Source organism: Bemisia tabaci, chromosome 3, assembly GCF_918797505.1.
Source record: "Bemisia tabaci chromosome 3, PGI_BMITA_v3".
Taxonomy (NCBI): Eukaryota; Metazoa; Arthropoda; class Insecta; order Hemiptera; family Aleyrodidae; genus Bemisia; species Bemisia tabaci.
Window position 1 is genome coordinate 55,975,905 of NC_092795.1, and position 12,415 is coordinate 55,988,319.

At 36.7% G+C, this 12,415-nt stretch overlaps 1 protein-coding gene across 1 annotated transcript in view; it reads left to right on the forward strand.

Annotated features, from left to right (window-relative positions):
• The window catches only part of LOC109035693 (uncharacterized), a 60,763-nt gene that overhangs the window by 26,112 nt on the left and 22,236 nt on the right, over window positions 1-12,415 (forward strand). The window contains exons 3-4 of the mRNA XM_072298862.1: window positions 2,026-4,957; window positions 7,455-7,511. Coding sequence (XP_072154963.1) covers window positions 2,026-4,957; window positions 7,455-7,511 — 2,989 coding nt within the window. The remainder of the gene's footprint in view (window positions 1-2,025; window positions 4,958-7,454; window positions 7,512-12,415) is intronic.

Genomic DNA, 12,415 nt, shown 5'->3' on the forward strand with positions numbered 1-12,415 from the left:
TCAGAACCAGACTCAGGCAGACAGAGTAGTATCACATGACCGAAGCATCTGCTCCAAAGATAGTATTCTAACTCATACTTCTAAAAATATTGAAATGTCTCCTTTTCACAAGGGATCTCATGAATTCAAAGTTATTAAAAAGTCACCGGGTAAAACGAACCTGACAATATGCTCGGATGATGAATCGAAAGTCAGATTAACTCAATGCTCAAAAAAAGTTTGCGAAGAACAATTGTCTCCAGTACTTCAAGTCCGGGCAAGGACACCTCCCCGTGTCAAGCATAGCTTTCAGTACCTAGATTCTGATGAAGAAGAGGGTATCGGCTCTTCATCTGATAAGTCTGCTTTAGTGGATGTAGACAAGCCTCTTCCCTCATCTAAAAAACAGTTTTGAGGTATTATTAATTATTTTTTTTTTTTTTTTTTTTTTTCCGCTCGATGTATGCACTGTAGTGCCCGTAGATAAGTACAGCTCATCCTGTCAGACATACCTACATTTGCTGCTACCACCAGCCATCTCAGCTTCACACACTGTTGAAACCGTCATTACAAGATAATTGACCCGATAGATTAATAAATTTGCAGTGCTACTCATTAGGTTATTGTCAATATCTGTTAATTATTTTAAGAGATGATTTATTGTATGCATGGACTCTCGGGTCAAAATATTATCCATAAGCTTGGCTTATTCGCAAGCATGCAGCTTGACATTTGCATTGCTTAGCACCTTTTTTTGAACATTTATTCAAGACAGAAAAAGAAGCTACTGAATTGATTATGGATAGAATTTCGAATGAGCCAATAAATTTTCTAAAAATTATCCTATGATTAGCTATCTTCTTAAATATGAAGTCAATCGTACCTCCTAAGTTTTCTTCATTTCTCTCTTCTTTGCTTGTTGATGCCCCAACATCCTGCTGTTATTCATGCTTTTTTCAGTGCTGTACACGCTTTAAAGTCATACCTCTACTTAGTCACATTTTGTCTGCTCCAATTTAAGAAGCCATTGCCAGTGGCAAGATCTTTACAAAAAATGGGGCGAAAGAACGCTATATTGTATTGAATTTTTTAGTTGGATGTAATGACACTCAAAGCTGTTTTTCAGTTTTCCACTTTTTTCGCGCTTGTCCACCCGAAGTTTTTCTGCCATCTTTACCGACGCATTGAAGTTATGCTCGCATTGTATGCTAGTAGAAGCTGTGATTTTATCAATCTCAAGCAATCAGTTTGTTTTTATTAAATTTTATTTAAGGATTTATGTGGCACACAGCTCTATTGCTACCTTCAATCCTCAATGAAACTTGTCGGTTGAAATTACGTATCAAACACATTTTCTCCTCAGCTTTCGCTTAGACCCATACCTCTGAATAAAATTGGGGTAATTTTGCTAAATACTTTGTACATTCATCCTATTCGTCCTTCATTTACAAATGAGAATCCGTGTACTATCATCAGTCTAAAGTTGAACAATCTTTACTTCATTGGAGTAATAAATGAATGTCCTGCAGGCCTCTCCGTCTTAAAATAGTGCCAGTTATTGCAGAATTTTATGCGCCTAATTCCTTGCAATTTATTCAATGTGTTACATTACAAGGATGAGGTTTTCGTTGTGCCCGTCACTTGTTCAAGGAGTTGGAACTATTACCTTTTTCTAAAACTTTTTTTAGCTTGCTAGCATATGGTTTTTCGCAAAACCTACCTACAGCAAAATCTCAAAAATCGTTGACTCTAAATCATTGTAAAATTTTTCATTATTTTATCCATGCCTAAACTTCAACAAGAAACGTCTCATGCATCGATAATAGCCTGTTAGACAAATTTCAATCTATGTTTTTTCATCACCTTCAAAAATTTGTTTTTGAATCTCCATCAAAATCGCCACTTGATATTCCTTTTTTGTGGTTTTTACATATACTTCTTACTAGTGAAGTATGATCGTCTTCACAAAATGGTGAAATTGGCACTCGGAAATATTTTGTCTCGAAGAACTTATTTTTTTAAACAATAAATTTGATCTCTTCACAGGTTGAAACGTGGCAGCAATCTAATATCTCTCTGTCGTCGATCGGATGTATTTCATGGAATTTGCCTGACATTGAAGATAAGATAGCGCCTTTTAGTTCGGAACAAACCGTAGTTCTGAATACAGTTTTGACGGAGGACCACTGCTCCTATGATAGTGCTGACCAAAAATCGCAGCAATCATTATCTGAAGAACGCAGCAAAAAACCCCCTTCCGTTCCTTTGGAACCTGGCTCACAGATGTTAGGAGCAACAAACCTGGAGCTTAAAAATCTTGAGGAGAATAAATTTGGCGAAATGAATTTGAGTGGAATGGCGTCTTCTCAAAATCAGAAAATTCCTGTGATTGCAATAACGCCAGAAGATGGGCCCAAACCATTGCCCTTGAAATATCTAAGAATTGGATCAACACCGGAGCCTTTAACAGACACGGAAGACTTAGAAGCTAGCACTGACCAAACCCTCAAAATTATTAGACTTGGAATGGATGATGCTGCCACTACAGATGTAGAAGACATGCAGGATTCTGATGACAATGATGCCCAAGAGAGGAACATCTACAAATATCCTAAGACATTCTCCGTAGACGATATTCTAGATCCTGGCTCTTTTGAGGAGTCTATCAGCATCAAGTCCAAAAAAAATGGAATCAAGAAATTGCTCTCTTCATTCACCAGATCACTCTCTGAGCCAGCTTACAAAAATAAAGGACTCCAGTTACCTGTCTCTGATGCTGAAGAATTAACAGACGTAGACCTGTTAGACTCAGATTGTGATGTCAATCCACACTATGATGAAGATCATTCTGTCCTATTAAATCATCTAATGGATACTGATGATACCCATATTACCTCTGAGGATAAATTCAGAAGTTTAACGCCCTCTCCGAGTGTTACCCCTGAGCCTTATTTCTCCGAAGGAAGGGTCAAGAAGTTTACTAAGAAGTCTGGAAAGTCAGGGGCCAGTCATCTTTTATCCCCTCGGTCACTGTCACCCCACTTGAGCGACTTTACAGACACTGAAATTATTTACTCTGACAATGAAGATGGCCATTTTGATGATTTTCTAACAGTCGACCCTGTTGGACTGAAAAAAAGAAAAAATCGCAAGCGAAATATTTATACGAACTCTTCGGTTTATATCGCTGAAATCGAGCCTCAAGCGCAGCCTGCTGATTATAGTACAGACACTGAAGATATGCTTCTCACGGATAGAGAGGAGTTGTCTCCTATGCCTGCAAGAAATGTTTTGTATGAGGAACCCAAAACTCGTTCCCCATCGAGACATATAATGAAACCTGAAGCATTGAGTGCAGAAGTTAGCGATGGTAACACGGACATTGAAGACTTCTTCTCAGACACAGATGAAGATATACCTCATACCTCTCACATGGTTCCAAAAATAACTAAAAGTCAGGATCAGTCCAGTTCCGTTCCTCACTTTCAATCCTCTCAGGTGTTACCTGATATTGAAAACGATTTTGAAATACGATTTGTAGTTATTCATGGAGAGAAGAAACCAATGATTGTTACACCAGAGCCCATGAACAACGAGGGGCTGGTCCATGGCACACAAGATTGGGCAACAGATGTTGAAGACCTCTCAGATGATGAAGGAGTTCCCAAAAAAGTACCTGAGCTTGGAGGCTTTTTGACTGTCAACCAAGCAGCTCCCTATGACAAATTAACAGATACTGAGGACATTGATTATGACGGAGAACTGAGCCGATCGAAAACTCCTGAACCTGAAGATGGGGACGATATATTGGATGAACTTTTGACACCTGTCAGAGAAATTCATCTTGTGAAGGAGGATGAAAGTGGGGCTCCTTCAAGAATAATTCTGCCATTAGGAGATGCAAACCCGTCAGGCTTGTTGTCACCAAGTGAGGAGACCGGAGGGACATCTGAAATTGAAGAAGTAGCAGACTCATCTGATGAGTATCAGCCTACCAGTTATCAGTATCAGTCCCCTGAAATATCGGACATCGATGGTGGTTTTGTTGAATCTAGTGATATTATTAAATCAGTAAAAAAGAAAAATAGGTTAACTGTCGATTCTCAACATATAGACCCATCAACAGACACGGAGGAAATCCTCCTCTCAAGTGGCGCGAATAATGGTCTGCGGAAAAGAAAAACCAAAGGAAAAAGTAAGAGTTCATTGAATCTTAAGGTTCCGTCCGTAACTGGCTCTGGATTAACTGATACAGAAGAATTTGTGTTAAGCGATTGTGATTCGAATACCATTCTTGGAATTCCCTCGGTGAGTATTTCAAGCCCTGCAGTTGCGACTGAAAACATTCCAACCACCGATGTCGAAGACATGGAAGCATCTGATGATGAAGACTATGAACGTGATAGATCGCTTTCAGTCACGCCCGATTGTTTGAGCAGTTTAAATAACGAAACAGTGACGCTCTTCCAAGAAAGTGACAAACCATTCTCGAAAGAAACTGAAAATAACTTTTTTAAAATAATGCAAGATGTGAAAAGACATAATTTCACAACGCCAGAACCCCAGATTACAACCCATACAGACACAGAAGAGCTTCAAGAATCAGCTCCCGAAGAAGAAGATCTGAAGACTTGTGTTCAGAATTGTGATTACAATTTAGATCTGGAAGACGGGTTTTCAACAATGGTTCACACGAAACATACTCGATCCTTCATTATCGATCAAAATGAGCTCATGCATGTGAAGGGTGCACCACCTGTCCTCAGAGATGTAAACACTGATGTGGAGGATGTTGCATTGTCAGAAGACGAGGCTCTCAACTTGATATCTGTCCACGATAATGAAAAAGATGTTTGCGTCTGCATCCAACCAGCTGGGGATAAAAAAGTATGTGTCTGTGTCACACGGGAAGACAACGAGTTATCCCTTGTTTGGGATGCTACAAAGTCTTCAAATGATACATCCAAATCTAAAGAAGGTATTCTCATATTGAGATCTCGCTCCTCTTGTTTGATGGAACCCCGTAAAATTAGTTCCCTTCACAGTATAAAAAGGAAGCCTTTGTTGCGCATTAAGGAATGTAGTGCATCTCCAAAGCAACTTACAAAGTGCTCCTCTCCTGTAAAGTTTTGCAATTCTGATGAAAGTGTATCTATAAGCTTATCCTTTCTGAACCGAAGTATGATCTTTTTGAGGGAGATTTCAAATTGCTGTAGTGTAGTATTCAGTTTTAAATTACACACTGAAAATAGAGACATTAATTATTATGTTGAAAAAGAGGCTAATAGTTCAATTCACAAATCGAAAATAGATGTGTTTATTCCAAACTACAAGCCCAACGTTGTTTGTGTATTTTTTTTGTACCAATCTATTGAGTTTGAGCTGACACCTTCCCTAGATCTACCTTCCAGCTGTTCCGGCGCTCCCAAAAAAATATTGAAAACCTATGAACGTGCGTACACAAGTAGTTTTATCCCTGACAAGAACATTATCTTTGATGTTTCTAATGTGAAACGTGCATCAAGTGTCTCGAAGCTAATTGAAAAATTTGAAAGCTTATCCACCAATTTGAGTTCATTTTGCTGTCAATCATCACCTGCCTCAACGCATACGTCTTTTACGAATGAAAAATGTGGAAGTTTCAAGAATAATTGGTCTTTGTCTCTATTTAAAGATGAAATTATTTCTTTAGATAATGACAGACTCAAGAATTGTCTTACCCGGCCTAGCTTCAAATTCGAGTGTTTAAAAGATCGAAGTATTAGTCCTCAAAGGTTAAATCCTGCCCCAATCGCCCAGACCGCTGCTTATCAAGCTATATACAAAAAAACAACAGTAAGCGTATAGATGCTCCGTTCCAGATAACTACCTTCCCATTGGAAGCCGTAAATTGTTATTCTTTTTATATGCGTTCCTCATCAGTAATCCTGTCGCGGTGCAGAGTGGGTCATAATTGTCTGTATTTTTTCTCTTTTCCCGGAAACAAGGATCTGCCAGATATCTGACCAAATATTGTTCATATATTGCATTTATTTTACTGTTATTGGCTCGATGAAAAATTGTATTTCTTCTCAGCGGGTTGATTAAGGAGAAGTTGTACATGTACATTGATAGATATTATGTCTTCTCAGCACTTTCTGTGGATTTTTTATCATGCAGTCTTAAAATATTTTTAATCTTAAGTAGGAACTCAATGAGAAGTCGTTGTTGGAGTTAATTAAAGTTCCTCAGTTGATTCTCTACCCCTACAACACTTTTTAGAGGTAAATAGATCATACTTTAATTTAGCACTCTAATTCTAAACTCATACAATTATCGCCTTAGGATTCATATCAGATTAGGATTGGTTGAACAGGGTCTACCGATTTTGCAACTTAATTTGAAAAGCTCTCACCCCTTTCACCAATAATCCTTGTCACTGTCGACACAGTTAACATGGACTATGACATGGATGAAATTATAACCAGAATCTCTTACTTATTTGTGTTTAATACTGAATAGAAACCTGGTTTTTTGCTTACTTATTTTTTGCTGTTTGCCATACTAACAAATACCGACTGACCTTTCTCATCCCTTCCTATCATGCCCAATTGTTTTTAATTTGCTTATAAGTTTTCACCTAGCATGCTCAATATATGCTTGTTTGCTCATGACTTTAATTTGACTTAAGAAGTTTGGCGTATTCTTGCTGTATCCCCTTCCTTTGCAATCCTTCTCTTTTGTGCCTCATAGTGTAAGTCAGTGTCTCCCAGGATTCCTTTAATATGTCTCATCAGGCTCTGAGGAAAACTAACCCATAGTTTTTACCCCAATATTGATTTTGCTTGTATAAAGTAAAGCATCCATTCTAATTATGGAAATGAGCCATGAAAGTGGAATTCTTTTGTGGGGATCAGTCAAGTAAAAGTAAGACTTTGAGAGTGGCTATCTCACTTGCACAGTATCTTACCTACAGGCATGTATATGTAATGAGGCTATCTCTTCCTGGTATCCGTTTTTGAACGAAACTGTTAGTATTTTGTTGTAGCTATGGTAGTTCATTTTTCCTCCTGTACATGAGACATTTTCTCTTGGCTGCTTCCTTCCTTGATGATTTTTTATTGATTCTAATGTGATAATGAATAACACGCATATCCACTATGGCATCTGTACTAGTGTATAAATTTTTAGAAATGTCACAATAATTTAGCTAATTCAGCGGAAGTTGTAAAATCCAAGCATCTTAGTCTTGGGTCTCCTAATTTTTATTGTGATAGAAGTGGGAGAAAGATTTTTCATGTTTGCACTTTTACATTTTTAAAAAACTAATTTAAAAAACAAATGATATTTCCTCAATCCTTTTTTTTCTGTCACTATTTTTCCTCTGTGATTGAGTTTGAAACTAGAAGCCACCATAAAATAGTATCATTTGTATACAATGAGTCACAATTTTTTGTTCAGCTCTTAATTTTTAAATGTTTTATTTTACTTTTCAGAGGCCGCTAAAAACAATGTAGTAGATAGCCCAACATCAGATACAACTGGAAAATCAGGTAATCTATTATTTTTGTTTGCTTCAGTTTTTTAATATTAGACTTATTTGTTATGGCTTTGGATCCCTAGGAAATTCTTAATTTTTTTTTCTCGGATCCTTAGGCCCTCTCATTCATGCCCCATTAAAAAAAAAAAAAAAAAAAAAAAAAAAAAAAAAAAACTAAATATTAAACATATCACCTTTATTTTTGAGTTCCCATACATTTTCACAAACACGGGACATTTGTCATTCGGCTTTTTACAAATTTCACTATCACAAAATAGTACTCATCACTCATTTACCCATAGATTCATCAAACATTAGAATCTATTTATTAGACTCTTCTTATTTGAGTCTTTAACTCATTCGTGTATGAGTTATCAGTGTCTGTCACTTAACTCTCATGAATGCTAATCTATTGGTTGCCTTGTGAACTGTTACTTGTGCTTCTGAAACACTGACGATAGTTAGTCATTTTACAATTCGTGACCTTAACTGTAAAAGGTTCTTCTTCTATTTGCACTATTTTCCTTCTCTTTCTCCAGTATCCATTTCACTTTATGCCTTACTACGAAGAGCAGCAGTGATTGCCCTCTGTGAATAAGCACTTCAAGTATTTATCCTCTGTGGATGTTTTTTCTCTGTGTATGAATTAATTAATTTTTATCCTCTGGCACTGAATCTCACTCTTATTGAATGATTTTTAAAAGCTAGCCCTCGTAAAACCTGAATTTTCAGAATCCTCTCTTTGAAATGAATTCCTCAATTCCTCATCTCTAGTAATTTCTTTTGTCTTCTCATAATTCTTCATATTTTTCATGCCGCAGTAATATTGACCCATCGTTATTAGGTGGAAGGAGTCTTCTCATATCCCTCATGATCCTCTTTCATAACTTTGGGGCGTTTGTTTATAATTGGATGTGCTCGAAAAGTTTGCATTTTTTCCCATAAAATTCTTGACAGGAGTGTGTAGCTCATATGGTTCTAAGAAGTTTGAGTGTGACTAGGACTAGTCAATTTTGATGATCACCCAATAAAATACCCATATATTACAGAAAGTATTGAAGTCGGTAAAGGCATCCCTCTTTTTTCTGTGCTTCTAAATTGTAAAGTATCGGTGCCCATAAATTGCCATGCATATTCAAGGAATTAGGAAAAATCAAGCAGATAGGAACATGTCAGAAGGTATTTTAGAGTCTTTGGTATTGGAATATCGGCATCTTGGTCAGTGGACATTAAACAGCCTGATCACATTTCAACGGTTAACCCTCCCTGTTTAGGCGTTTTACAAACTCAAAACAAAATTTGTACTCGTTTTTGGTCTGGCGAGTCTCTTTCATGCCATAATTTTATCCTTACAGATTTCCGTAAAAAAGGTTGTTACACAATTTTAAATCATCATAACACTTTACTGAAGGAAAATAGAATCAAGATATTTGGAGTTAAACCATGATTATCAAGTAGATTACTGGCGTTTGATTCCTTATGCTAATGAATGCTTCAAGGAAAAGAAGTACTCTCTATTTTTTGAATAATCTGAATAACAGTACCCATCCAAAATGGCGTAATCCCCCAAATTTTTCAACGAAGTTGCTTAAAGTCCACTTTTTCATCATTGAGTATCTACTTCCAGACTGCTTTTCTCTTAAAAACTGTCTCTGTCAATGCAGTTTTTATAAGAATTGAGGATTTTCAATCTCATCAATTTTTTCTCTGATCGAATTCTCATTAAGCATGATTGCGTTGCTGGTTTGGCCCTAGATCAAGTCCAAAGCTCAAAAAAAGATTTCTAAGGTAAGCTCTTAATGGAAGAGCATTACGTCAATATGAAATGAGCCCACCAAAGCAAGGCAAGCTCGATTCGGTCTAATTCTCCTGAAATTTTTGCCACTGACTCAGTGTGTCAAGAACATGATTTTTAACGTTAACCCTGAATCTGCATGGAGAATTAGACTAGACAGAAAATAGATGTGAAGTTCTGTCTACTATCGTACGGTTCCTTCTACTCAGCCTCAATTTCAAGGGGTTTTTTTTCTGTTTGTTTAAGCTTTGGAGTTCATTTCAGACAAAACCTTTGCATTGCCTCGTTATACTCATCAAATGTTATGTCAAAATTGGTACTTCAATAGAACTTTACATCTTTTTAGTCCTTGACGCTGATAAGACTGTAAAACTGCCCATCAGAATTTTACACTTCAAAATGTCCATTTGTTGCTATTTTTCTTCTTTTTTATTTTTTTGATTAAAGTCAAATAAGCCAATCTTATAATTTCTAATTTTTACCGATTATTTTTCAGAGGGAAACAAATTGAAAGCATTATAAAATAATGATGAAAAAATCAAAGTCTGATGTAAAATTGAATCATGTGTGATTGAATCTTTGTAATATTCTCCTCTGATTTTCACCGAAGTTTGCTTGTATTTGCAGAAATATTATCCACCGTCCTTTCATGTTTTATGAAACTCCTAATGTTAAGTGTAATCTTCTCCTAAGCTTTTCCAGGGCTGCTTTAACTCTAACTATCCTCTTACAGCCTTTGAAGTATTTGTGAAGAAGCAATACCATTTTTTTAAATCTTTCCTTCTTTTATTAATTAAACAATCCCAGGGGAAAATAAAATGTCAGCAGCTTATCCAAGGTATTGATTCAATGTTGGATATATTAACCTTTTTAGTACAATCATTGCATGATTACTCTCTTTATTCCTGCAAAAAGAAGTGTACATCATTGAAATGGGTTCTTTGTCGTTTTTCCATTATAGCAGAGATCTGGAGTGTTTCTGAAAAGTAAAGTGTGAAAACTAAAAGACAGCAGAGCTTGTGTAGCTACAAATTCTTAGGGTTAGTCGTGATAAACATTTTAATTTTATATCAATACAATTCTTCGTCAGTTTTCAATTTCTCACTAAGTTAAAAAGTATGTTTTTAAATGTACCGCTAACTTATAGTCAAATCTAAATTTTTCCCAATTCGTACATTTGTCTCAACAGATTTATGCGGTTGTTCTATGGCTGGTGATAGGTTTTCGGAGAGGAAATTTTCGGCGGAAAGGACAAATACTGACCTTTTAAAGCAGCAATCTTCCGATTCCTGCTTCATCTCCAACATTATAGATAATGAAGGAAAGCAGCCGAAGAAACAAAATAATGCTGATGAAATTTTGTATGAAATGAGTGCACAGCTGTCGAAAGTTTTACAAATATTGAAACCATGTCAGGACGTGACTGGAATCTTCAGGAAGTCAGCATGTGTCTATTCACCAAGTGACCCATTTTTGTTGGAAGATCATAGCACCTCTGTTTCCAGTGCAAACCATTCCACTAAATGCTCTAATATTGACGCAGAATGTGATACCTTGGATGAAGTCATAGTGAATCTCATAAACAGAGTCAATAGTTACTATCCTCAAAATTTTATCAGTGACCATAGGTGTCTCAATGAAAAGGTCAACTCGTCTTGCAATGAAGTCATTCGTTTTGAAAACTTGGACGATTACGGTAGTCATCTTCACCTGACTAGTTTTCAACCGAATAGGAGAACCAGCGGCCAAGAAGAATTAGAGAGAATTGAAAGGACTGTTGAAGATATGCTCGCCCAGGTTCAGTTGCAGGAGGAATTTCTGGCAAGAGATGAAGAAAATCTATCCTCCCAGAGGAACCTTCCAAGAGATAATGAAATTTTTCATTACTTTAGTCATCACCAATCTTCCCCGGGTGAAGAGCTCCAACTTCTTGAAAATAAAACTCCATCTTGTAGAACTCGTTTCTTTGATCATAGCATGCCCCGAAGTTTAAAGAAGTATGAAACCAAAGTCGGTCTGAATTCTGAATGGAAAAAGGCGAACCCAATATTAATCAGTCATGCTGAGATCCAGGAAAACCGCAACTGCCCCCGAATTAGAAATTATTCTGAGAAGACATCATTGAAAAACAGTGAAGTTCATGAACCTAAATTGTCTTATAGTCTTAGACCAGAAACTTATCTTTTCCGCAGTATTTGGTATGAAACCGAGCAGAGAAAATATAAGGAGCATGAAAATTTGTACTCAGATTCAGAATCTGCCGCTTCAGATTGCCGATTACACAAAAGCACGTTCCCTGAGAACGCATACTCCTCTTCAGAGGCAATTGACTTCAGTCTCAGTGATTCAAGTCAAGGAGATGATGCTGATTTATCAAGTTTTGCTGATAACAACGAAAGAAGATACAATCGAATAATGGCAAACAGAGAAAATTGGAACCCACAGCAGAATTCTCAGAAATTTACTGCATTGCCTACCAATTTTGAAGAAATTTCCAAGCAAAATAATTTGCATTTAATTTGCAGGAGTAATTCCTTTTCTTCATCTTCTTCTCTCTACGGTCGAGCGTCTCCAACAGCCGTTGATAATTATTACGGGAGATACGTATCCTTTGATAATATAAATGAGATACCTCACGGCTTAGAAAGAGATGAGAACATACGATTCTTGCAACAGAGGAACAATTTTAAATCACTTCAAGTTGAGTACTTTACTCCATCTCAAGCAGCTGTACAGACAACTAACAATTCTGGTTATTGCACGTGGTACTCAGAACCTGACCTTCACCCCGAAAATAATTCCTCTCAAGGTAAGAACAAATCAGCGAGAAGAATATTGCGTTCAGATTGTTTGGACATAGTTGCGATGTTACCAGCATGATTGATAACTACTGTTCTTACTAATCGAATAACTTCAATGTGCTTTGTTTGCAATTTGCTTGACTGTTCCTTTCCATCAAATATCTGGTGCTGATTTTGAGGTGTAGAAATAACATATTTATTTTGAGAAAAATAAGCTGTTCAGTTTTTGTTCGATTTAGAGATTTTTAATCTTTATATTTTAATTAGTTAGGTCTCATCCCATTAACGACGAGTATGCGATCAAAGGACCTAGACTTCTGG